The 26,840-nt window shown below is 44.2% G+C and overlaps 1 protein-coding gene across 1 annotated transcript in view; it reads right to left on the reverse strand.

Annotated features, from left to right (window-relative positions):
- The window catches only part of LOC103906915 (24-hydroxycholesterol 7-alpha-hydroxylase), a 26,727-nt gene extending 1,594 nt beyond the window's left edge, over nt 1-25,133 (reverse strand). Inside the window, exons 1-11 of the mRNA XM_009288975.1 lie at nt 24,957-25,133; nt 17,820-17,955; nt 16,330-16,504; nt 13,560-13,709; nt 12,632-12,725; nt 11,033-11,131; nt 9,041-9,131; nt 7,300-7,433; nt 6,333-6,428; nt 4,531-4,619; nt 808-895 (exon numbers count right to left, since the gene is read on the reverse strand). Coding sequence (XP_009287250.1) covers nt 808-895; nt 4,531-4,619; nt 6,333-6,428; nt 7,300-7,433; nt 9,041-9,131; nt 11,033-11,131; nt 12,632-12,725; nt 13,560-13,709; nt 16,330-16,504; nt 17,820-17,955; nt 24,957-25,133 — 1,329 coding nt within the window. The remainder of the gene's footprint in view (nt 1-807; nt 896-4,530; nt 4,620-6,332; nt 6,429-7,299; nt 7,434-9,040; nt 9,132-11,032; nt 11,132-12,631; nt 12,726-13,559; nt 13,710-16,329; nt 16,505-17,819; nt 17,956-24,956) is intronic.
- Between the last annotated feature and the right edge of the window lie 1,707 nt (nt 25,134-26,840).

Below are 26,840 nucleotides of genomic sequence, written 5' to 3' on the forward strand. Positions count from 1 at the left end.
AACTCCATTCACCACAACTCTCTGGGCCCGGCCGTCCAGCCAGATTTTGACGCAGCACAGAGTCCACCTGTCTAAAAGCCGTGAGGCCAGCTTCTCTAGGAGAATGCTGTGGGAGACGGTGTCAAAGGCCTTACTGAAGTCCAGATAGACCACATCCACAGCCTCTCCCTCATCCACTAGGTGGGTCATCTGGTCATAGAAGGACGTTTGTTGTGTTTAGGTTGTGACAGGCAGACATGCTGACTTCACAGCAGTCCATGTTTGTGAGGAACGAGGATTTTTGGAAAGTGGAAAGGACACAGTGCAAATGGGGAAGGGAATTACTTCTGAGAGTGGAGACCACCCCACTCTCTGTTAATGGTAAAACCTTTCTATGTCACAGTTGCTCCTACAGTCTTACCCTAATCATTTCTCTTCCACCACTGAATATGTAGTGGAAGAGCACTGCGAGTTCTGCATCTGATTTCATATCTTTGAAGTATTAATAATCCAGTTCCATATTCACTGGTTTTGTGAGTGGCAGAAAGCAATTAAAAAATCTCTGGTAATGTTTAGGCAATGATGAGACAAAATACTCTTGTAGGTGCATTCTTGTGTAGGCAGCGCAGCCCCACGACATTGCTGGAGTTACTCTGGGTTTTCTGAGTTAAAATGAAGATTGAGTTATTCATTACATGTTTTATTAACGCTCCTCTCAAAATTTTGCTTCATTATACATAACCACAGTTGAGCATGGTTGTTCAGCTGAGCGTGATGAATGAAAGATATAAAGACGTGGAATGCTGTATAAATGCATGGATCTTTTACCTCCTTTGGTACTGCATCCAAAAGCACAAATTCATATTTGTATAGGAACAGCACAACGAACAACTGGATTTCCATGATAGCAAACCACCTGCAAGAAAAGGGAGGAAAACGTTGGTCATCCAGCCTGATGATCACACGTGTGTTATCATCAGATAAGAAACAGGGTGTCTTTGACACATTTTACATTCCATGCTTTAGCTCTGCCTGAAAGTTTATCTTCAGTAGGAAAATATGCCGTAGCTTTGTTCAGCTTCATTGCTCAGCGACAAACACAAATGCAGTGGCTGCCCCTTCTTTCCGGTGAAACGTTAGACCGACAGTATCCCTCTGACACCCTATTTTAAAACAGCCCCTTATCATTATGGTTTTTTCCACTGTGTAAACATTTATGTTCTTCTAACGCTTGCTGACTTGAAATAACTTCATAGGAGTGAGAAGACAGTCAAATATAGAAAAGGCTATATGACTAATTGTGCTATATAAAGTTATAGAATACAGCTGGGAGCCTGATGACATCAGAGTAGCTGTGACAGTGGGAGTTATTATTTAATGCGTCAGCGTTAGAATGCAGTATGAGACCCAAGGGCATGATTTTTTTTCTGTAACACTCTCAGAAGGGTCTTTCTTAGTCAGTCCGGAGATTTCAGATAACTGCAGGTGAACTCCTCTAGGCTATTATTTTTTCATGTTGGTATGTACAAGAGCTTTCTGCATTCAGGCACTAGCATGTACCTATGCCAGGTCATGGGATTACTCACTTGCAGAATTGAGACATGTCTTAAATACTTAGTTAAAATATTAATACTGCCTTGCTCTTCTACACAGTTTATTTTCCATTATCTGAGATATGCTGGAAAACTTGGATAAAACAGCTATTGGGGAATTCGCTGGGGAGAAGGCCACATGACTGCACATGGCATCAGCCTGGATTTGGCCTGGCAGGTGTGAGGAGGAAGCTAATAAGCCCCACGAGACCCAAGCTAACTCCTGCAGAGCCATCCAGATCTGTGCACTGAGCCACCCTGTGCTCCGGAGTGGGAGGATGCTTGTTTGTTTTGGCATAGCTTCAGACCCAAATTACCTCTGTGATTTCACATTGGAATTACCTTGAGATAGGGAGCTTTTGGTGACCTTGAGCTCGGGGGAATGCAGTGCAGAGATATTTCAATGGAAATTAGCTCAGGTCAGGCAAGACTTGCTAGCCCAAACTCCATGCCGGTGGCACCGTACAAAGGTGGACTCCTTACAGTCACTGCACTGGTTGCACAGTGTGGTCCTGGGCCCCTGGTGCTTGAGGTTCTGCCTCTGAGCCATCCTCACTGGTTTGGCACAGATGTACCAGGATGTGGCCAAATGCCAAAATGCCTCTAGGTGGCCCTGAAAGTGGAAGCGCTGCATTTACAGAGGTCCGTCCTTCAAACACAAGCACAGCTGGATGTGAGCTGACCAGCTCTGACACCTCTGAACCCGTGGTGGGGTTCATCTGCAATCTGTCCGAGTGGCATTGGATATAACCGATAACTGCAGCACTTCCCACCGTTAGGTCTCAGAGTGCTTTTCCAAGTAGACTGCTGTTGTTATTCTGCTCTGTAGAGATGCTGAGGCACAAGGATGATAAGCAACACACATGTGCCAGGGTGGCCAGAGGGACAGCCCAGGAGGGAAAGGCAGGACTGCAGAGTCCCAGTGCATCCCTCCCTCCCACAGCACATTGTACTGAGCAGAAACCATGAGCTTTCTTGCAGCTAAATGCCCCTTAGTTCCCACCTGTCTTTCGTATTCATGACCGAGTCCTAGGGCCTCCCCTAGCACTCTGAGTCACTGAAGCCTTCCCATTTTATTTAGTGACAAGGGGGTTTGACAAAGATTTGCTTTCTGAAATCTTGCCCCTGTTGCACTGCTACGTATTGGTGTTGTGCTGGAACCCAGGAGCCCAGCTGTGGATTGAGGTCTTGCAGTAAATGGAGTCTGAGAATGAAATGGCCGTTGGGCTGAAGGGTTTACAATGTCAGCATAAGATAGGAGACAACAGATGGAGCCATGCAAGATAAGCACAGTCGCACCGGCAATAGTCACCTGGTTAGACAGAAGTAGCTTCACTGCCATCAAATTTTTCTTTTAGGTAAAAATGATGGCACAGAAATGGCTTTGTGGGAGCTCTTCCCATGTCAGTTTCCTAGAATATTTGACAAGTAAGTTATTTTCTGGCTTTCAGTTTGATTAAATTAGCTTTTAATTTCATGATGAACTTTTGCAATGGAGAAATTAAATGTTTCTTTATTTATAAATCCCAGTACTGAATTAAATGAAAATGCATCTTAAACTTGAAATATCATTGTTTCATTCAGTCACACCAAGGAAATCTGCAACCTGGGATCTAGATACATCCCTTGATTTAATTTCCTTTCTTCCAAGACCACCACATTATTCTTTTAGAATTATTGCTGAAAAATGTGAAGGTGTGTGTTACCATGTGGACTGCCAAAGGGTTTGAAAGGACTTTTTGTATGTCAGCAAGAAAAAGATTCTCCATCCATTGCCTATGTAGAAATGTTATAATTTTCTTTCCAACCACGAACTTATTTTAAAGATATTATCAGAGTCCAGAGAACAGCCTGAACAAAGAAATAGGTCAGTATATATAAACAAGCAGCTTTCAGAAACATTGTTTTGCAGCTTGTCCTGTACCTGCGGATGCCTCTTGTGAATTCTGCTATTGCCCTTGGCTGGGAATGAGGCTGTGCTCATATTTAGCTTAGGAATATGGTACAAGTCACGGAGGTACAGCAGTACGTGAGCACTTTCTGCCGGCAAGCCTAAATGGTGAATGCAGTTTTATTCATTTTGTTTATGTCTTTAATGTCTTCACAAAGTTTATCTGACACCCATGTCCAGCCTGCTATAGGGTGCAGATTCAAGAATGCAGATCCTCTGCAACACCGTCTGGATTCCTCGCTCCACATGGGACTCTTGAGTTAAACTGACCAGTTTTAAGGATTCTTGGTTATTTGCTTCCTAGAGGAGACCGTGTTTTGAAGGCAGAGAATTGAGCGTAGAGATGTTTGAACACAGAAATGAGGAGCAGCTGGCTCCCTGGGACTTGTTCCAGGAAGAGGGACAGCAGAGAAAACAGCAGAAGGAATGCAGGAAGCATTGAGGCTGGCATTGCTGGAGGAGTGAAGGGAGACAGGATCTGCAACTTAAGCCATCATACAATTGCGTGGGCCTTAATGCAAAGACAAGATTTAAACAGAGAGGAGACAGTTAAGACATTTGAAGATTAGCAGAGATGTCAATGGCATCGTAGAGGATGGAAAGAGAGTCTCAGACCAGAGAAATGTTCTTTAGGTTAGTTTAGAACAGGTTTATGGCAGCCTAAAAGCCTGTGTCTGTAAACTGGCATGTTTGTAAATGGAACAACTCTCCCTTGATGAAAAGGTGCCTCAGCAGCAGCAGAGCTAGGCTGACTTTCCTTCCTGGGGGATATCCCTTGATAAGCTAGTCTCAGATTCTGCTTTTACATCGTGACTTAACCTGTCTTTTCCAGGAATGAAACCACTTTCAAATCAGTTTAAACAAGGTCCAGATAATACTGAACATTAGGGGACTGACAAAGAGCAAAGCAATGAAAACACTTTATCTCCAAGTGTAAGAGGAGCCCGGTTCAAGAGAGTTGTTCTCTGCAAGCTTTGGGAATAAATAAACCCCAGCTGTTTCACTGACCTTCCTGGACACTGATGCTTCCCTCCTCCGAATGCCACAAAGCTGTCCAAGAAAGCATTCTTCTCTAAATTTGCCTCTTTCCAACGATCCTGTGGGAAGAAACTTTTTTTTTTTCCAAATCAGCCTTATATAAATAAAGCTTAACGTTATTTCTCCAGGCTAAAAATGACCTTGGACAGCTAATGCTCAATACAAAGTTGCACTAATGCCATTTTTTGCATTCAACCTGTTAGTGTCAGAGTCTGGATTCAAAAGTCAGGAGCAACTCAGGGAAAGAAATGAGGGTCCCATTTGAAACATGCTTAGTGCTGGAGAGGTTTTTAAAATCACCCTTAAAGCGTTCTTCCTATGCCTCCCCATTTTTCTAAATCCTGCGTCTTGAGCTATTGAAATGCCTATAAAACTGCGACCTTCTCCTTTTAAATATATGCACGTTCAAAGCAAATGTTCAACCAGTACCTTCCCTCAGCCACAAAATTGTATGACAGCACACAAACGGCTCGTGCACGTCTTGCACACAAACTGTTTCTAAGACACTGTGCACAGATAAATGCAAAGTGTATGAGCTGTCACACAAGAGAAAGGCAAGGATTGCGCAGCCCCGTTCTCAGGTGCAAGCCAACGTGTGAGAAAATTAAACTCTTCCCAATGAAAACAGCCTGTCTGTACCCAGAGAGCTCCTTGCTCCATCCTGAGTTACTTTAAGAGAAAAGGAGCAACACGAGGAGCAAAGCAATATCAGCTAAAGTTTGGGTGGGTGGCACTGACAGAGGTAAATCTCTTGAATGCTGGGTGACAAACTATATATACCAGCCTCCAGAAACTCAGTGCAACTCTACCAAGGCCTTCAAGCAACACCCTGTCAAGTTTATGGAGGCTAACTCCTCTGATGAAGCTGTCTTAGAGAAGATGTAATCTTGTGTTTGTTTATTTCGGATTTTTTTCAGCTTGGGCTGTTTAGAGCTTTCTGAAGAGGAAACCTGTTAGCATCAAAATCCAATAAAAGCAAGAAAAAAAATCTCAGTGGTGATGAAGCAAGGTGGTGGTACCATTTGGAATGGCAATGTCCGAGGGGTACTCACCTATTCCTCATGGAAAAAGGGTGAGTTTCTAAAAAACAAGCTAGCTTGCTTTTTAGGAATACAGTTACTAAAGGAATAAGCTGCTGCATCAAGGTTTCTGCTTAGGGTTTCAAACAGACAGGAATTGTTATGAGGGATTTCAAATCGGTGAAGAGTTTGCTAGAAGGGAAGTTTTATTTAAATTACTCCTTGATGTATTTCTGTAAAAAAAGACAAACCGTTCTATAGCAGATGGTGCTAAAAAGAGCAGTTACAAGCCTGCCCACACGGCCACCGGGAGTGGAATAACAATCAAGAAACTCTAGATGAACTACTGAATTAGCAGAGCTAATACCTACCAGAAATCATCTGACTGGAAAGACCAATGAGCCTGGGTAAATACGTGGAGATGAGCTATCCAGACAGATGCCAGGGAGAGGAGAGTACTTGGAGTTGGGTTCAACAGTGAAATCAGTGGGGTCTTTCCATGGTGGGCTTTGAATCAAGATCAAAGTGATATAAAGTAGTACCATATTATCTGGAATATATAACTGAACTTTTCAAGTCTTGCTTATTCCTACAGGCTCCTCCTTTTTGTGCACATCCTTTCTGTATAGAAGGCCATCCTCTAGATGATGGGGAATACCCAACTTTAAGCCAATTTGTCCATGTGCTTTTGTTGTGAAATAAGTGAAGAGGAGAAAAGACAGCAGAATACTCACGCTAAGAGTGACAACTTACAGGTTTGAACATTTCTGGGTCAGGAAAATATTTTGGATTCCTGTGCAACCAATACGGCGACAACATCAGCAGGTCACCTGCAGGGACGGTGAAATTCTGAAAAGGAGAAAAAACTCTAAGAAAAGAGAAAATCACGGGTTCAACTCACAAAACAGTCCCTCTTTAGTACTTCTCTTCCATCAGCAGAAGGTCCGAACAGGACAAGTGAAGGTGGTAAAGCCACAGTAGACATATTACATGTTTGAAGCTGCTTCATCCTGTTGCCATTTTTCCACAAGAAAGACCTAAACAGTGGCGAATGTGGAAAGACTATTTTTGTTCTCATTTGGTTTTTCAGGTATAGAAATAATAGTAACATTATTTCTGTCTTTCCCACTTCTTGATGTACCATGTGAACTGGTATTTTTTTCTACATCTTTTGTTAAGCACTTCCTTAAAAATACAAAGAAATTCATAGAAAGACTTATATGACAATAGACCTTTATGGGACTTCAGTAATTTTTTAAATGGGCATGAGTGCTGATTCCTTAAGAGAGAGTGTTTTTCTCCCAAACATTTATTTGTTAGACTCCTGAATGCTGGCACTTCCCCTCTAAACGGCACTGAAGAGAACAAACAGAAAAGAACGAGTTTTATCAGTTACTAAATCGTGGTGCCTTTTACTGTATTTGTTGTGTCTGATTACTATTTCATATACCATCAGCACAGTATCTCCAGCTCAATTCAATTTAATGTAAAGTCAATTAAAAACTGAAGGTAAGACTATGAGAAAAAGAGGCAAAACCACTCTTAAATTAATGACAATTAAAATAATGATGATGAAAAAATCTGTTAAACTAAACAGAATTTATATGTGAGATTGTGGAATATCTCTACTATTTTAATTTTATCTATACCTATTGGGAGGCCACTTTCCAGACAAATCATACAGCATCCTTCTGGGGAAAGAAAAAAAAAAGAAACTGACCTGAATTCTTATTGGGTTTACTACTTTCTTGGTGATTGCACCTGGAGACCTCAGCCGTATGGCTTCCAAAGTGCACCATTTAATAAAAGGGAGCTTCTTAAGGTCCTCTTCAGAGACTTCTATTTTATCTTTACCTGTTATGGCATGAGAAAGAAGACTGCATGTAAAAATTAGATCTCATACTTGTTTTGATACATGCTGACACGTCTTGCTTTAGACCTTCTGATAGAATACCTCAAGACTTTAAGATCTTGTTTACACCCAGAAATGTTCTTTATATTTCAGAGTAAATAAATGAACCAAAATCAGTACAATTTAAGAAAAGACATTGAAGATAATTTAATAACTCTAAGGTAGCTGTAGATATGGCATTTGCCAGAAGAGGCCAAACAAAGGTCATCTTGGAAGTTAAGAGCCCCTGGACTTTTTCAGTACTTTGGTAGGACACTGCATGGGAATCTCAGGGACTGTAGGCACCAAGACAAGTAGTCAAGGCTGAGCTCTTGGGCTATGTTAACACTAGCAAATAAAACAGGGCCAGGAGAAAGGCTTAAGCACTGGTTCATGATTATTCTTATTGGTTAATTATTGACATGTTCCTTAGAATCATAGAATCATTAAGGTTGGAAAAGACCTCTAAGATCATCGAGTCCAACCATCAACCCAACACCATCATGCCCACTAAACCATGTCCCTCAGCGCCTCATCTACACGTCTTTTAAATACGTCCAGGGATGGGGACTCCACCACTTCCCTGGGCAGCCTGGTCCAATGTTTAACCACTCTTTCAGTAAAGAAATTTTTCCTCGTGTCCAATCTAAACCTCCCCTGGCGCAACTTGAGGCCATTTCCTCTCGTCCTATCGCTTGTTCCTTGGGAGAAGAGACCGACCCCCACCTCGCTACAACCTCCTTTCAGGTAGTTGTAGAGAGCGATGAGGTCTCCCCTCAGCCTCCTCTTCTCCAGGCTAAACAACCCCAGTTCCCTCAGCCGCTCCTCACAAGACTTGTTCTCCAGACCCTTCACCAGCTTCGTTGCCCTTCTCTGGACACGCTCCAGCACCTCAACGTCCTTCTTGTAGTGAGGGGCCCAAAACTGAACACAGTATTCGAGGTGCGGCCTCACCAGTGCCGAGTACAGGGGCACGATCGAAACCACATTCCTTGATGTGGTTTTGACCATGTCAACAAAGAGTCTTCCATGGAAGTCTAAGTATTGTTCAGGGGACTGCATATGTGAATGACTGCTCCCAGTAGGTGACTGTTTTTTGAGGGAAAGAGATTAGTCATGTGGGGGTGAATCATGCTGGACAAATCATCCTCAGACGAGAGAAAAGAGAACAGTTCCTGGCCTGTTTTTCCACAGAGTAGCTGTAACTGGTGGACATCACACCATGAAAAGCAGCTGAATTGAAAGACCTCATCTGACCCTCTCATAGATGCATGAAAAAAGCACAAGACTGGTTAATACAAATCTAGGTCTAAATGATAGGTGTGGAATGAAGAGACAAATACATTTGGTTCTTTTTCTACCCTTCTTTTGCTTACATCAAAGGTGGTTTTGCTTAAAAATACATCTTGAGCATATGCTGAATAAAGAACTCAGAGCTGGACTCTATGTCAGCAGTAGTACCCTCAGCAGCAACATTCGTTTTTCCCAGCCATTGACCATTGGCCATGTGCTGGGCCAACACAGAATGAATACTTTCTAGGTTCCAGAAGGACATCATCGGATTTATTACCTGCTTTGCCAAAAACAGAAGTCAGGTCTTCCATGATTTTCTTGTAAATGGAAGGATAAGAGAGTATGAAAACAAGGGTCCAGAACGCAATCTAAACAGAGATGAAAGTACTTTAACTCAGGAATATGGAACAGAATTACAGTATCCTTGTAGCAAATCACAGAGGCAGCTGAAAACATTTGCGCTTTTTTGGATGTGCCTGTTGTAGTTAGGATGCACAGGGAGCTGTGCTTCTGGGGTAAATCCACATCTAAGGGCTCAGATCCTGGGAGATTAGGTCTAGTCATCTGCTGTGTACTTATCTTCAGTGAATATTACATAGCTTTGGCTTTGACCTTTGAAACACAGAATCCTTTCTTTAATTTCAAATAACTAGGTGTTAAAATGAATTACTAAATCATTGTGTGTGATTAGATTTAGCTGCATGAATGGAAGAAAAATTAAATAGTAAATTCCTACTAATATTAGCAGAAATGAGGTGAAATAATTTGCAGCGTTGTCACAGTGAGTTACACTAAAATGGGCAGGAAAAGTTGTAATTAACAGCAAAACAAGCAGTAGTATATCCCCTTTAGAAATAATTTGCTAACTGATTATGCAATGAAGTTGAAAATCAAGAAATTTAGGAAGGGAGAAAATCCTCTTAAGTAGGACGAAACCAGAAGGACTCGCAGCACTGCCAGGAGTCTCTCTCCTCTTGCTGAGTAGCGGGAGATGCAGTCTGCACGCCGATCTGGTTGCGGGCCATCTGTGCTGGTGAGGGATGAGAACTCTTACTGTTATTTCCCAAATAGCCCCATGCGGATGCAGCCCTCCTGCAAAACAAATCTGGTAGCTTAGTTTTCTTGTACAGCACTTGGACACCGTGGCTTCACTCCACGGGCCGAGGAGGGATAACTGAGTTGTTTCAGATAAAAGGGCTTAACGAGCTTGTAAAAAATCCCCTTGGAAGGTGAAAGGCCTTTTTTCATCATTCCAGTCACCAGAACAGTGGTTGTGACTATTCTGAGAAACAACGGAATATCTGCCTGTCTATTTACAGCTGAATATTACAGAAGTAAGTAATGATAGTGTTGTGGAAGGAATGTCAGTTATCCTGATAACAGACAGCAGGCTATGCCTCTCGCTTATACCAACATGTGAATCCACAGAAACCTCACTGAAAAGGATGAAATTCCTTTAGGGTAAATTGTAGTAATATCCAATCTACAAAAAAGATAGATATATCCATTAGGACTACATATAAAAGTAACTCACTATCATTTTTTTCTAAATCACATCTGTAACGGACATAACTGTGCTGGAAAGAGCTCAGTAGTCATGGTAAATAAAGGATGTTTTTGCTGCTATGGATTTTTCATCTGAGAAATTGCTATAAATGTCTTTGGTCAGCCTAAGCTATGTTAGATATATTGGGTTTGTTAGCATACATACATCTGTACCATTAATCTGTCAAATCCGTTTCCAACACAGACAAAACTTAAGTGGCAGCAGAATCAAACTATTGCTTTTCTTCCCCTGAAGCAACACTGGCGTTTGTACGACAGATCCCCCAAAGCGAAAGAGCCAAATTCACTCAAGGATTTACACACAGATGAAGTTACTCTATACTATGCTTTTTGATATTCTTTACAATCGATGACACCAGGCTATTTAAAATAGAGTCTCTACTATAACACAGCCATAGTGCTTCAGAATAGTTAAATGCTCTTCACAGCTTAAGGCTGTGATCTTAATAGCTATGAGGCGTATGTTCCCAAAATCTTACGATAGGGGACATAATAATTTAGGAAAAATACAAGAAGAGCTTTTCTTGTCATTGCTTCTGTGGCACTGCAGCCTGGGTATATTTGCAGTGATGCATGTGGGCGTGATAATCCCTTCTTTGGAATACATGCAGTGTGCGTGACCTCTGCTTCAAAGTCTTTGCTTCCCCAAACCAGGCTTTTGAACAGGATAGAGAGAAGGTGCTTCTCTAGCTGATGTACTTACAGGGACAGCATTTGCTTGGGAAGCCCAGAGCATCAGGAGACCATAATTGGGAGCTAGATGTTTTCCTTGCAAGTTATCCAGGAGATGTTGCAGTAGCGTCTGTTATAAATAAAAGATAATAATGCGTATTTCCAAAAATATATTAAAATCTAGTTTAGGGTAGGGCTTACTAGAATTCAAGGATATAACGTAAGACTAGTTTATCAAAGAGAAGTAAGGTTAGTTATGGGTTTTTTGCAGTCACAAAGTAGAGATGACAGCTGTTAAGAGAAAGTGAGACCCACTCATAGGCAGAGGGCCAGAAGAAGTCAATGCACCACGTGAATCCCTACTGAATACTTGTGCTGCCCTCCATTTTCTTAAAGTTTTTAGGGGATTTGGTTCCCTCGCTCCCCATTGTTGCTTGTATGTGGAAGAAAGAAAAAAGAAATCTCTATTCTTTTTTTAATTCCTGCTCTACTTCTCTACTTTAAAGAACCTGAAAACGGGACTGAACAAGTTGAATGAATGGAAATGAAGAAAATGTTCTCTCCGTTCCTGCCAAAAAGGTGCTTGTTGTGAAGAGATGGTCTGATATATCAGCGAAGTTCCTAGTTCCAGGTGCTCTGCTAGTGACCTAACCAGTCACTTCAATGGCTTGACATTCTTTGAAACTATAGCAACTGTGTAATGTTCTAGGATCAGCTTTTGTTTATAGTATTTCCTTAAATACAGGGCAACCATGCATTCAAGGCAAAGCTTCCTGTCTACTTTACAGAGGGGAAAAGGCTGACCTTGAATAAAAAAATGACCGCTGTTTTTTCCAAATTCCCACCCAATCTGAGACACCGAGTTCGTGCCTCCTACTTCCTGCACCTTCTGACCTCCCACCAGCCCCTCTCCAGCCCTCTCTTTCTTTCCATTATTCTGGTTTATTTTACGAAATAAATTGTGGTATGTAAAGCTTTTAAAGTCTAAATAAAACCTGGTTTGTTTAATGACCCGTTCTATAATCATTTGGTAGATCAAAATTCCCAGGCCAGTTCTGCCCTCGCGTTTGTCAGCCGTATAGGCAGAATTCTGGCCATAGCGAAGGAGAATAACCAGGGGTTCAACTTATCACGGCTTTGACACAATCAATATGTGGGTACTTGGCTTCCAATCCAGTAATCTGCTATTTTCTACTAGTCTGGCTGCTGGAGGATCTACTCACTCTACACCAGGGTTTAAAAATAGTACATGTAAGGTTTTGAAATTTCACAGCGCAGTGCCCTCAGAGAAACAACTGAAGAGGTCTTTCTCTCACCTCTTTCAACTGCTCACTGCAGCTGCGATACCGGAGGCTGGCGATGGGTCACAGCTCTGAACCCTTGGCTTAAAATTCCCCGGAGGAAGATGTCAGTTCTCAGAATTGTAGGAAATAAACTAAATTGAGGAGCAGGACTCAAAATTACGGGTCTGTCCTAATGTAGGTAACAGCAATACTGGACAATTAAGGTACAGCTATCAAAGCTGACGTATTTGGCTTATTTCTTCCAGTACTGAAATAATTCCTGCTCTCCATTCCTTCAGTCAGAATAGACAACGAAGTCATCTTATTTCATAGCCTCGGATGTTTACCTTGGATGTGGTCTCTGAAGGGTTGGTCCTTTCAGCATCTGACACTACTTTCTCAAATAATTTTAGAAGCCATTTTTTGGATTTTGACCAGTTCCTGTAAAGAAAAGCAACAAACAAGAAGCACTTAACTGAGGCAGCACAAACCAACATTTCCTTTTCCATGGGAAGGACTCCTTGGTTTCTTTCCAAAAGCCCCTGGGCAGCCGTCAGTTGATGAATAGTCAAGTGTATATCTGAGTGACAGTAGTGTTGACTTCACCTCGGCCAGACCTCATCTTGCAGCCAGGACCTGTGACTGCAAGACTCCTAGATTTTCATATCTATTCCACTACAGGTTTTCACTGTGGCTTTGGACAATTGCCTAGGTCAATCTTTCAAGAATCACCTCCCCTGAGAAAATAAGGGCCACATTTTTAGACCATCCTTAGTCCTTTCTGAAGGCTATTTTGAGGTGCTCAAGGTGCTGTCGTGGCCCTGACAGCACTGACAGGCTCCCTTCCTTGGAGTTTGGTTGCCTCTACCCAAGGTCTGCTCTGCAACAGTGCAGCCATGTAACCTGGGATCAGTCTGCTGGGAAAACAGCTAAGGTGTGGGAAAGATGCCTCGCTGGGGACCCCCTCAGCTTGGGACTCACATTTAGGCTCTAACTAAAGGCCTTTGCCCTTTGCCCAGTTCTGCTGCTCCCTGACAGGTCCAAGCTGGACCCTGCCCACCTAGGCAAGGTTGTTTCTGCTTTATGCCAGGAAAATGCATGAGACAAGGTCAGAACTTCTTTGAAGGACCTAGCTGAAAGCCTGCCTGACCCAAGGGTGCACCATTGATAAAGACAGCGCATCATCCTCCAGGGGAAATCTCTCTCGCGATTGATATCCCAGCAAGCAAAATGCGTGTAATAGGTACACCACGTCCATCATCTCCGCTCCGTTACCTCAGGAAGCACTCGGGCATCTGAGAAGCGTATTCGAAGTCCTCATCGTACTTCTGAAAATGTTCTTCAAACTCCTTGATTTCACTCTGGCTCGTTGGGCAGATGCCTTTCCCAAACAAAGTGTTCACCACTGCTGGATACATGACTTGCCTGCAAGGACAAGATCCCTGTGACTTACAGGCCACAGGGAAGCTGTTGCAGCCGTTTTAGGTCAGGATGCGGCGTGTTGAATTGCCAACACTAGAAGTGTGGGAAGGGCTGGCACAAGGCTCATACCTCACTCACACCCTTACTGCAGATTGTAAGCAGAGGCTGGGAGATACACGGACCTCAGGCTAGTCCTCTGCATGTGGCTGAACTTCGTCAGTTAGCGTTCGGTCACTTGAGCAGTGGCAGAAAGGCTCTGGGCGCTGACGTCCCCTTCTCCCCGTTAACCACCCCTCTGATTTCAGGTTAGCCCATGTGGACCTTCCGGGCATTGCACAACCCCTTCTGCAACCAGACACCCCGAGAAATCCTTCCTCTGGCTGCAGATTTGCTGGACTGAACAATGCTTTGTTTTGTTTTCTTTTTATCTCGCTCCGTCCCTCTTTGCTCCTCTGTTACCCTGCCAACTCCGAGTTCGTTTCCCAGGCCATTTCACCTGGACTCTTGAGCTCTGAGAAACCCTCACGCAGCCTTTGCTGGGTTCCAGCCACTGCTAAACGCATATTTCAGGCAACGGCTCTTTCACTTTCTCGCTTTCCTACAGATCATAAGGAAGATGGAGCCACCTGCTGGCTCTGTGGATTTAATTTTGAGGCAGCTAAATAACAATTATCCAGGGAATTGCATTCCAGTTCTTCTATCTTGTATTGTCTGGCAAAGCCATAAGAACAGATCACACTCAGCACAGATTTACTGTGGATGACTCTTACAGATTCTGTGGTTTATCATCTAGCCTATGACTTTTTAAAAAGTTTTAGACAAATAGCAGCTGATTCGGATTCGATGACCGGTGTCCATGACAGCCACGGCAGCGGGAAGAACGCCCTGCTCCCCAAGGCTGCAGCAGGGATGCAGCAGGGAGCCATGCATGCTTCACGTATGACTCGTAGACCAATGCCGCCATGGGCGCCCACGCCATGTCGCGGACCATGGTCTGTGCTGGTGCCAGTACAGCAGAGAACAACAGGTCCATCCCTGCCCTCAGAAACTTCAGCCCGGGTAAAAGACCACAGATGGATTCAGACGGGGGGGTAACAAGAAAATGTGAGCCAATATCAGCATACCAGGCAGTATATACATATACATACCAGCTGTCCTGGTTTCGGCAGGGATAGAGTTAATTTCCTTCCTAGTAGCTGGTACAGTGCTGTGTTCTGGATTTAGGGTGAGAACAATGTTGATAACACACCGATGTTTTAGTTGTTGCTGAGCAGTGCTTACACTAGTCAAGGACTTTTCAGCTTCCCATGCTCTACCGACTGAGAAGGCTGGAGGTGCACAAGAAGCTGGGAGGGGGCACAGCCAGGACAGCTGACCCAAACTGGCCAAAGGGACATTCCATACCATGGGACGTCATGCTCAGTATATAAAGCTGGGGGAAGCAGGAGGAAGGGGGGGACGTTTGGAGTGATGGCGTTTGTCTTCCCAAGTAACCGTTACGCGTGATGGAGCCCTGCTTTCCTGGGGATGGCTGAACACCTGCCTGCCGATGGGAAGCAGTGAATGGATTCCTTGTTTTGCTTTGCTTGTGTGTGCGGCTTTTGCTTTACTTATTAAACTGTCTTTATCTCAACCCATGAGTTTTCTCACTTTTACCCTTCCGATTCTCTCCCCCATCCCACCAGGGGGGAGTGAGTGAGCGGCTGCGTGGTGCTCAGTTGCCGACTGAGGTTAAACCATGACATCAGCACGCTACCGATTTGACGGCTGTCTGCTTTTTCACAAGAAGCAGATGTGTCTTTGATCTCAGAAGGCAGGCGGGGGACCACCACGGGATGTGGGGGTTTGCACCCCAGTATTGAGACCAGTGGGACTGAGGGCTGGGAGGTTTCAAAGCCCCTTTCCCCCACATTTTTCCCCAGTTAATCCAAATTGCAGTAATTGAAGTGACAGGCGCTCAGTGTTTTAGCTGCAGTAAAAAGCCGTGTCTTAAATGTATTATGCAGAAGAAGTCAGCAAACGACAACCTGGATGTGAGGTCTTAGAAATGGGTCCAAGCCAAAGGCAATATTCAGCTTGTAGCCCTGATGGACAGGCAAGATACAGGTGTTGTCCCAGATGATCAGGAAGAAGGAGGAGTCAAAAGCTCTGTTGTTGTCACATGAAGCTCTCAGTAAAGGGATTTTTTTTACATGAAGGATGAAGTTCTGGCAGCAAAGTCAGGTGCAGAAGTCTTATTTAAGTTTTGGGCTAGGCTTGGAAACCAGGGAAAACGGGGAAAGTTTTCATCCTGCTGAAGATCAAGCATTTTGTCTGTTCATAAGTTCTTTATAAACATGTGAAACCTTTATCCCATCTTTTGGGAAACAGGGTTTGTTGGAAGATGCTGTGTTTTCTTTTTTCTTCCAAACAGGTAGTTCAGATGTTTCTCCCAGCCGGGAGAAACACCTTTAGATGAAACCCTGTCCACCCTGCGAGCCGCCTGAAACTGTGAAGCAGTGATGAGTATCCTGACACAGCCTTTCTAACGCTTGTGAGCCTGAGCTCCACCTGCTTTACGGTAACATCTCTGCTCCCATATAGGTTACGCACGCGTTAGAGATGTGCTGCAAAACTCCCTTACCTTACCAGGTCATTGAGGTTGCCTGTGCCCTCCGTGCCCAGGTGTGCCATGTGCTCATGTAGTTCCTTACACAAAGTGCCCGTGAACACGTACAGATTTGAAGGACCCATTTTTCCCTTCAACATGCTGTAGAGGTTACCATGGTTCTGATAAAATGCTTCTGCAGGGACAGAAACTAAATACAAAAAGAAACAGAAACGTTTTGGAAAGTAGATGAAGTAGATTTTGACTGAGAAAGAGAGTGAAAATTTTTACACATAACTCGTGACTCTAATTTAAATGCCTTAACCCTCATTTTCCTATAGTGAAATTCCCAAAAAGTTTCCTTCTAACCCTGTAAAGATTTTGGTGAGCCCTCTGCTTCTCCCAGTCTGTGTAACATCTTCCTGCCTCATGAAGCTTCAGTGCCAGAATCAACAATCCAGAGATTTCCCCCCAGCTTCCGTGTGGATGTAGAGAGATGTGCATGCGCGCCACAAAACTGAGCTGACATGAAAAATAAATTAATCCAAGAAAAAACCAGTTTGGGTCTTCATGCTATAGTACAGCGTCTCAGTCATACCAGGAGAGGCTGAGAGAGCTGGGACTGTTCAGCCTGGAGAAGAGAAGGCTCAGGGGGATCTTATCAGTGTGGATAAATATCTGGTGGTGGGAGTAAAGAGGCGGTCGGGCTAGGGCAGGAGGCAATGGGCACAAATGGGAACACAGGGGATTCCACTGAGACGTAGGAAAGTTTTTATTGTGAGGATGGTCAAACACAGGAACAGGTTGCCCAGAGAGGCTGGGGCGTCTCCATCCTTGGAGAAACTCAAAACCCAACTGGACACAGCCCTGAGCAACCTGCTGTCACTGACGTTGCTCCGAGCAGGGGCTTGGACTAGGCGATCTCCAGCGGTGCCTTCCAGCCACAGGGATTCTGTGATTCTGTGATTTAATCTCTCTGCCAACTTGCTTCTCTCTCATTTCACAGACCAAAATTGCCAAACTACTCAAAGAATTCCTGTCTGTGCGGTTCCACGTGGATATAAGCACATGAGCTGATGGAGCATGCCACTGCGGGTGGGATATATACCTCATCCCTTTCTAACGACTGTTGTACTACAGGGTAACAACTAATTATTGCTACAAGCTGATGTTCAAATTAGGTGATAAGACAACATACTATTGCTCCAAACCTGGTACACGTAGGTGGAGGGTCTAGCCGCAGACAAGGACCTGATCTCAAACTGGGGTTGCTTGATGATAAAAGCAGTAACAGTCTCTGGTTCAGAAACCTTTGATCCCTTGAGACTGAATCCAAATCACTTAGCAGGCTTACAGTGCTGGGTCCACAGGAAGGAATTTCATTTCACCTTCATTTCGTAGCATGGTCATGGGTTAAGATAAGCATTTAAGGCATGATCAAAAAGCCAATGGGCTTTGGATTGGGCTTTAATGTTCCTGGGTGACTAGATTTGATTTCCATTAAAAAAGAGCTAGGTCTCATTTACCTGCATTCTCGACAGCTTGTTGTACTGCCTGTTCAAAATTTAAGTCTTTAGATTTAAAAAATGCTTCAGTTCCTTCTTCCTCAGTCACAAAAGTAAACCGTTTTCCCAGAGCGAATATTGTGAATACAGGCCCATGCTGGAACAAACAAAGATTTCATATCACTGTATTGTTAACACGTTTGACGGGAGCCCCAACAGGACTTCAGTACTGCTGAGAGGTCAGGAGGGAGGACCTGCTCCTTCCTGCGCTCTGTACGCCTTGGCTCGGAAGTGCACAAAGATGAACATGAATCAGACCAAAGTTTGTAGACTTACAGACCAGAAGGGAACATCACAGCGGCCTGCCTGTCCTCGTGCAGGGTAGAAGAGATCCCTTCTCTGAGATTAACATTTTATATTTGAATTACATTACAGTTCAGACAATACAATCTACCTGGATTTAAAGAACCCAAGTGATGGATTATCTACTGCATCCCTTGGCTGCCGTAGCAAAGTACCCACGTTGTAAAAATCCATAATCCTACCTGTTTCAATCTACATTTTTTAACAAAAACTCCCCACTCCTGCATCTTTTTAATGTGTTTTTTTCTTTTCTTTTCTAGTTTAAAGGTTCTGCTAATACCAACAATTTCTTTCCTGTGCAGGTGTTTAAAGATTAACATCAAAATAGCTAACAAGCTTTGAGCAGAATAGATGGAGTTTGTTGAGACCTATATTCAGGGAAGGTTTCTGATGCCATAAATCATCCTTTTGTTATCCTTTAACCTAACATCCTAGAGCCCTCTCAAAACTTTCAGCAATAAGTATTCACTTCTGAATTCCTACATTATGAAAAAGATCACCGATATTTGTAGCTACCCTAAACTAGCAAACGAATGTGCGATATCTGCTGCCTGTCAGATTTAGGCATAAGAAAATCAAAATTAGGAAATGAAGCATCTTTAGCATCTTTTTCTTAGTCAAGGCAGTTTCTGCTCACAGGCAAAAGCCTTGGAAACCAAAAGCCCGGCATTTACACTGATACGCTCACCACCTTCTTTTGGCAAAGTTACTGTGCATACGGAAAGGTTTGGGGCTTTCATAAAGTCTCTAGACACATCAAGGAACTCGATTTTCTTTTCCAGGTTACGGTGCTGACAAGGGTGAGAAACAGTTTTCTGTTGATCTGTTTGGAGTACTGAAAAGCCTCGAGTCCACCTTGCTCGCATGGTTTGTGCCATTGACTTTAACCATTTCTTTTGTGGTCTGTGTCCGTATTGTAAAGCCCGCTTCATCCAAAGCTCTTTGAAGCCAAGGAAAAGATTCCTCTTGACATCAATTGAATTTTGATTCTGTCCTTCAACTGTAAATTACTAAAGAAAGAACGACTGTTTAAACTCTCTGGGTGATAATAAATAAAATATTGTTTTCATAATAGCTAAATTGCTAAGGCTGCTTTTTTATGGATAACAGCATGTCCTCATCACCAGGCTGGATAAAAGTCAGTGAATTTGTACTGTGCTTGTTTTTAAATCAGATTTTTAAAATTTTAAATTAACATTAAAATGTACTTAAACTAATTTTAAAATAAAATTAAATTTGAACTAATAGCAACATGCAGTAACCTTAATTATTCAATTAAGGTCACACTCAGTTAAAGATTGGAACACTTTATTTCAGATGGTTACATGTGAGCGAGATGCCTAAGCTCCCGTTATATACAACAGAGAATGAGTCTATGCAGTCAGGGGAGCCTAAAAACCGACTCATCTGACCAGCTGCTGCACACCTCTGGTTTTGATGGTGAGCTGAACTGCCCTTAGACTCCACTGATAGGACTGACTGCGTGTCCACTGACCATCAGTAAAGCTTGGACGTCTTGCTTACCTGTAAACACCTACACAATTTGGTTTTGAATCTCATCCGATTTCCTGCAATCTATTTAGAATAATTAAAATCAAACCAAAAGTAAACAGAACTGAAATAAAACAAGGTCCATAAAGGACCTCCAGAACGAGTCAGCTTCATTGAACAGCACAGCGACGGCGGATATTCAAAGACACATCTTTCAGAAAGCAGAATTTTGTCTCCAAACAGGAAATTACAAATAAATACAATACCTGACAAATTAAATGTAAAATTCAAATAGTAAAAAAGATTTGAGGATCAAACTACTAATGGCAATCCCCATCCCCAATAATAAAGACTTTTCCAAACATACCAGATGCAGGAAGTCTCCCAGGGTGTTGCTGAGCCTGATAAATGCTCAAGGTGTAAAGAAACCAAGTGGGGAAGCAATCTGAGTTAGCGATTACAACAGTTTAAGATGAGTCCCACCCTGGAGCCTTTCACCGAGAGTGATGGACTGAGACCTTGTTTCAAAGGAAGTATTAAGTAGAATAGGCTTAAACGGGCTGAAAGAGTGGTTAAACATTGGACCAGGCTGCCCAGGGAAGTGGTTGAGTCCCCATCCCTGGAAGTATTTAAAAGATGTGTAGATGCGGCGCTTAGGGACATGGTTTAGTGGGCATGGTGGTGTTGGGTCAATAGTTGGACTCGATGGTCTTAGAGGTCTTTTCCAACCTTAATGATTCTATGATTCTATGAAACAAGTGCTAGGGAAATCAGTGATAAATACATCAATTCAAAACTCTAGAGGGATTAAAATATGAAGTTGCAGAACTACCTACCGTGATCTGTGAAATGACCCTCAGCACCAGGAGGATGGACAGGCAAACGTGGTGCCTTTCTAAAGGGCTCCTGAAGGAGGACGGGGGAAGCCTCAAAGAGTCATTCCAGTACTCAGCAAATTTTTACAAGCATTACTAAAGACCAGGATTAGTAGTGGATAAATAGGATGTACCAAAGAAGAGCCCAATACAGCTTCTAGGAAGACTTAAGGATGTGTGGCCTTAAACTTATTTCTAATTCATTCCTTAGAAGAAGGAATTAAAAGTTTACTCATGATCTGGGGTCATTTGGGAGTCTAAACTATGAGGACACCTAGAAACATCACAGAAGAAGAAGGCCTAGAAGAATCACATTCTGAAATGACTCCGAGATGTATTATACAAGTGCTAATAATTAATTTAGAGCTCTCATCTTGCTAGGAAAGGAGCGGAGGAAGGACAGCAAACATCTAAACCCGTCCTGCGCCCACATCTTCAATTTAATGTGTGTCTCTGCCCGTTCCATCTCAGCAGGATATACTGAGCTAGAAAAGGCAAAGGGATGCACAGCAGGCATGAGTGAAAGTTTCAGTAAAAGGAGACTAAGCGGACTTAGATCCCAGGAAAGGTGAAAAGAGAATAATTACTCCCAGTTTCTCATAATGTCAAAGCTAATGGGCACCTATTAGAAGCTAGCTGGTTTAAAACCAGGCAGAATACTTTCTTCGTATGGTTCGTGGTTAAATTATGGATTCATTGCTGTGGGATGCTGTGAAGCCAAAATTATACACAGGGTAACAAAAGAGAGAGTCAGATCATCTGGATGCAAATTCCAGCCTAGGAAGTCCCTAAACTGTTGATGACCAGAAGCTGGGAAGAAAAAGCAGAAGGCGGCGTGCTCTCATCTGGGTGTGCTCCTTACACCCTGTTACTGAGCATCTACTAATAGCTGCTATTCGAGACAGACACCTGAATAAACACACTTTTCATCTGTCCCCGTATAATTATGCTGATGTTCTACTGTAATAACATCAGCTACTGGCACAAGCTGTCAAGCAGTTCTGCATTTACCATCGTTGCGTTACGGGCGGGTACCAGGGAAGAGTGGGCATTGCCTGCCAACACTGCGTCCCAGTTTACTGCTCTGTCCGAAACAGTGTTCAAGGACACCTGATGGCATACAGAGACATAGAAAGCAAAATAAAAATCCTCTTAGGATTTAGGGCCTATGAAGCTGCTTTCGGTCATGAAAGCTCTGTTTTTTCCAAAGACTGGGAAACACCGCACAAAACAGCAGTGCCATGATGAGAGGCAGATCTGAGCCTACATGAAAGTAACACTCCAGAGGAATAAAAACTTCAGAAGGACATTCTCCAAAATCCCAAAAGAAGGAAAACGGGGAAAGAGCCATTTTTCCCAGGGGCACTGTCAGGAGGGGAGCAAGCACTCTCGGCTGAGACAGCTGCAGTTGTGTCAAGACTCACGTTGGGAGCTAGGAGCACTGGGCTGGTTTTCTCCCCCTTGGCATGCGCACACACAAGAGTTCAATGCCGTGTCCCCTCTCTATCTCAGGGACTTCAGCATTTTGGTCTTCTGTGCATGGGAGCAGGGTCACAGACCATTAGCGACTCAGCTGTGCACATCGTCTTCAGAAACGCTCCACCAGAAGCCTTGTCCTCTTCTCCAGCCTGTTTCCCCTCCACCAAACCTCATGCAGGATGCGTGTCCCTCGCCATGTAACCCAGCGAGCCATCCCTCACGCAACCACACACAGATAATAAGGCTGCGAGGCATCTAGCTGAGTCCCGAGACATGGCACCATGTCCCAAACGCAGTCAGCACAGTGCGAGCGATGTACGGATCCACAGGTCCGTACAGCAGTGCAGAACAGTCTCATGGGTTTCACTGAACTTTTCTTGTTAGCTTAATTAGCAAACCGATGAGAAGCATTTGAAGTTCCTTATTAACTCTTATCATGTTTGCCAGGCAAAGTGGGGAACCACATCCTTTGAACCCCTCATTAAGCAGCTCTACCTGTATTTTATGTTGCATGGTGGCTCCGGTCCTGCCCATCCCAGACCGCCTGCAAAACTGCTTTAACTAGCCAGGCAGCTTTAGGAGGAAGAGGTGGTATCTTTTATTAGACCAGAGATTAAATATTAGAGCAGGGGATCTTTCTTTTCTTAGACCCACTGATGACACAAGGGGAAAAACAGACAATTCTTCCAGCCCACGTCTTCTTCTGTAGGAGGAAAACTGAAGGAGCGAACTTCAAGCGAAGTGCAGGTTGGAAGCAGCGGAAGTCTGGTGTGTTACTCCAGGGCTTGAGAGAAAAAGCAGCCAGGGATATACACAAAAGGGACAATAATAAGAAAGCTAACTCTTTAAGAAACAAAAATAAATGAGTGTCACTTTGACAGACTGAAGGATTAATCCGGGGGAAATTTTCTACTTGCAAAAGTCTCCCCTGAAGGTAAGGACCCTATGGAGCTGAAGAAGTTTCACGCTGCCTAGAGCCTGTTTCTGCACTAACTTTTACGAGGGCAGCTTGCTCGTACTAAGGACACGTAACCCTGTTCTGGCAATATTAAGGAACTTGGGATTATTGCAGATGTATTTTGCAACCCTTGCAATGCCTGTTAATGACCCCTTTGGCAGCAGCACCTGTTTTATTTGGCCGTACTGTGCTGCAGTGCCTACTCCTTTAAAAGGGAGCAGGCAGGAAAAGGCTTCTTTCCTGGCCTCAGCACATCGTGCCAGCGTGGGAGGTGGGAAGGGAGACGTGCCTGGGGTGTTTAAGGAGAGGAAGGGGAGAACAAGAGAGTAGCCCTCCCCGGGGACAGGGAGACTGCCGGATGATCGTGCTGCAGGCAGGCAGGCAGCCAGCCTGGGGGTGACGGATGGAAAGGTCCCTCTTGGCCCAGGGGGTCCGCAGGGAGAGGTCACATGTCACAAGGACGCCGAGTTGCTGGACTAAGGAAAAAGTCAAAGGAAAGGTCCTTTCTGCAAACACGCAGTAAAGGGGAGATAGATATGTAAGAAAGCCTTCTCTTTCTGCTTTGTCTTATTTTTTCTCCCATTGAAAATGTTTCTTGTTCTAGTTTCTCTCCCAACAAAACCTGGGGTTTATAAAGCCCTTCAGGTGTTTCTGGTGTGTCCAGATGTGTCAGCAGCTGCCATCGCACCAACAGCGGCCTAAAGGGTCTCCAGGCAAATGAACATCAAAATTAATGGACCCAGAGCCACTAAGTTTGCATTTGTACTTCAATACATTCTTCGGTATGTAAAAGTTTTGCTCATTCAATCTGTGAATGAACCCCCAAAAAGGACTCTTCTGTCAGGTTTGTTTTAGAATTTCATCTAAGAGATTTTGCTAAAAGCTTCCTGGAAAAAAAGGCAACTAAAGCAAGCTTCAGTCATGGTGAAACATCCGTCCCCAAAAGGGATTGCGCTGGAAAGGACAGTTTGGCAAGCTGCTGTAATCTGGTTGCCACCAGGATATGTTTGCAATAGAACAAGTAGGTTCTCTAACAGCCTTGTATCGGAAGAGTCAAAGAAATATTATGATTGCCTTTTTCTTTTTACTTCAGCTGATTATACTTGAACCTCTGCTTTCATTTCACACCACAAGTTTATAACAACCATGGCTGCAAAGAAGTACTTGCAAATATGAAATCTAATAGTTCAAAATGAGAAAGCAAATTTTAAACATCCGGTATTTATTAATTTTTTTTTCAAATTTCAGGATGTTACGGTGGTTTCGTTTTTAGCTAGTTTTTGCAAGTAGTGGGCTGCGTGATCCTTCAGTATCGAACACTTGAGGCTGACTATATTGCAGCAGCAGGTGATACCATCACTGAATGAAAATGGGAAACTGGGTTTTATGTCAGTTAGTATTAGCTGCCTAGAAATTAAGCATCTAATCTAAATTAATCATTTCGTCTCTCTCTATCAGACAGACATAGAGAAAGAAAGGCATGTCCAGGGGGTAAGTCTTCATACCCGTCTTTGGTAAGTTTTTTGGATGGAAAAAGTTGCCTGCCAAGCATGCCTGTGTCTCTCTTGAATGTTGAGGGACACCAGCCTGGTATTCAAAAATCTCACCTAACTTTAGGCATGCAAATAGTTAGTTTCCTGGTCCCAGCGCCTGGCACAGGCGCAAATAGTTTCCTGGTCCCAGCGCCTGGCACAGGGCTTTCCACATTATCTGAACCCAAGATTAACACGTAGCCAGACTGCAAAAGCAAAACAGCAGAGGTGCTGGGTCCAAACAGGATGATCACAGCACAGAGATCATGCGTGGATCGGATCCACAACTTAGCAACATTACTGGTACAAAGCCGATCCTTCACCAGCTAAATGCTCCTGACGTTATAAAACATGACAGGAAAGGGGCAAACTTAATGCAGAAGTTTCTCCTCGCCTTTCCCCTTGCAGGCAGCCACCCTAAGCACAGACCCACGAGCAGGCACGCCGCCACAGCCATTACCTTGCTTCTAGCTTGCTCTATAAACTCCAGAGGAGCTTTCCCGAACTGAAACGCAGCTCCAAACCAAGGGATCCAGCTCCTGATGCAAGGAGGGGAGCTCGGGTTTCTCAGCTGAAACAAAACCGCCTTGACAATAAGAAGTCCCAGGATTGCTGCCAAGAGGAGAGCAAGAGCCATTTTGCCTCTTCGCTGCCTGCCGCAGCAGCTGCTCCGCCTGCTGCAGCACCCGGCACGGCCGCGCTGGCCGGGATTACCCGAGTCAATGAATAAGGCCTCTTTTATCAGTCTTGCCAGCTGATCACTGCCATGGAGACAAGATGTCAAAGCACCAAGCAGCCCAGGGGCCAAGCGCTTGTTTTGGAAAAGGCAGAGCCAATTCTCCTCCACTCTGGGACGAGGACCAACTCCATTGCTTGCAAAACTTAGATGTTGCTGTGATAAAGCCTTGAACTTCACACCAGTTGCTGGAAGGCTATCCAAGCAGACAGGGACACAGCCAGGGACACTGTGGCAAAGCAGTGCGTCGCTTTCTTCAGTTAAAAAAATTATTTTTTGGCAATATCAAGATTACAAAGCGGCGAGGCTGTGATTTGCAGACGTTCAGCTTTCAGCAAGGCTGATGGCAAGAAACTTCTGCAGGCATCACCTGAAGCAGTAAGCCTTATGAAAGGTATCTCTCACCTGCCTGAGATCATCTCATTAAAGGCTAGATGTGTGTCCAGTGTACGAGGAGCAGAGAAGGGCTTCGGAGGTTGAACTGACAATTCAAAGCCTGCTGGTGGCCCCTACAATATCACTGCAGTGTCAGAAGACAAGATTTCCGAGAGGTCAGAATTGGTTTCTTTGCGTGTGTGGAAGTGGCACATCAAAATTACATACAGAATTCATTAAGTATAAAAAAAACCTAGGAAGTGCTCTCACAGCCTACCCCCGCACACCCTCAGCAAGTTTGAAGACAACACAAAACCAGGAGAAGTAGTTGATAGACCAGATGAGTGTGCTGCTGTTCAGAGGAAGCTCAACAGGCTGGAGAAATGGGCAAACAGGGACTTACCGTAGAATCATAGAATCCCGGGTTGGAAGGGACCTCAAGGATCATCTGGTCCAACCTTTCTTGGCAAAAAAAGTGACTTCATAAAGTTCAGCAAAGGGAAATGCCAAGTCCTGCCCCTGGTTAGGAACAACCCCATGAGGCTGGGGGCCACCTGGGTGGAAAGGAGCTTTCCAGATCTGGGGGTCCTGGTGGACACCATGTTGAACACGAGTCAGAAATGTGCCCTTGCACTCAACAGCACCCTGGGCTGCATCAGGAAGAGCGCTGCCGGCAGGACAAGGGAGGTCATCCTGCCCCCTCTGCTCAGTGCTGGAGACCCATCCGGAGTGCTGGGTCCAGTTCTAAGCTCCCCAGTGCAAGAGAGACATGGACAGGCTGGAGTGAGCCCAGTGAAGTGCCAAGAAGTTCATAAAGGGGCTGGAGCATCTGTCATTTGAGGAGAGGCTGAGAGAGCTGGGACTGTTTGGCCTGGAGAAGAGAAGGCTCGGGGGGATCTTATCAGTGTGTATGAACACCTGAAGGCAGGGTGCGAAGAGGATGGAGCCAGGCTCTTTTCAGTGGTGCCCAGTGAAAGGGCAAGAGGCAGTGGGCACAAACAAATACAGAAAATTCCACTTATTTTTTTTTATCGTGATGGTGGTCAGACACTGGAACAGGGTGCCCAGAGAGGCTGGGGAGTCCTGGGAGACATTCAAAACCCAGCTGGACACACTCCTGAGAGCCTGCTCTAGGCGACCCTGCTTTGAGCAGGGTGTTGGACTAGCCAGTCTCCAGGTCCCTTCCAACCTCAACTGGTTTTTTTTTTTTGTGATTTCGTCTTCTTTTGCTCT

The sequence above is a fragment of the Aptenodytes forsteri genome, unplaced genomic scaffold, assembly GCF_000699145.1.
Source record: "Aptenodytes forsteri isolate BGI_AS27 unplaced genomic scaffold, ASM69914v1 Scaffold57, whole genome shotgun sequence".
In the NCBI taxonomy this organism is placed as follows: Eukaryota; Metazoa; Chordata; class Aves; order Sphenisciformes; family Spheniscidae; genus Aptenodytes; species Aptenodytes forsteri.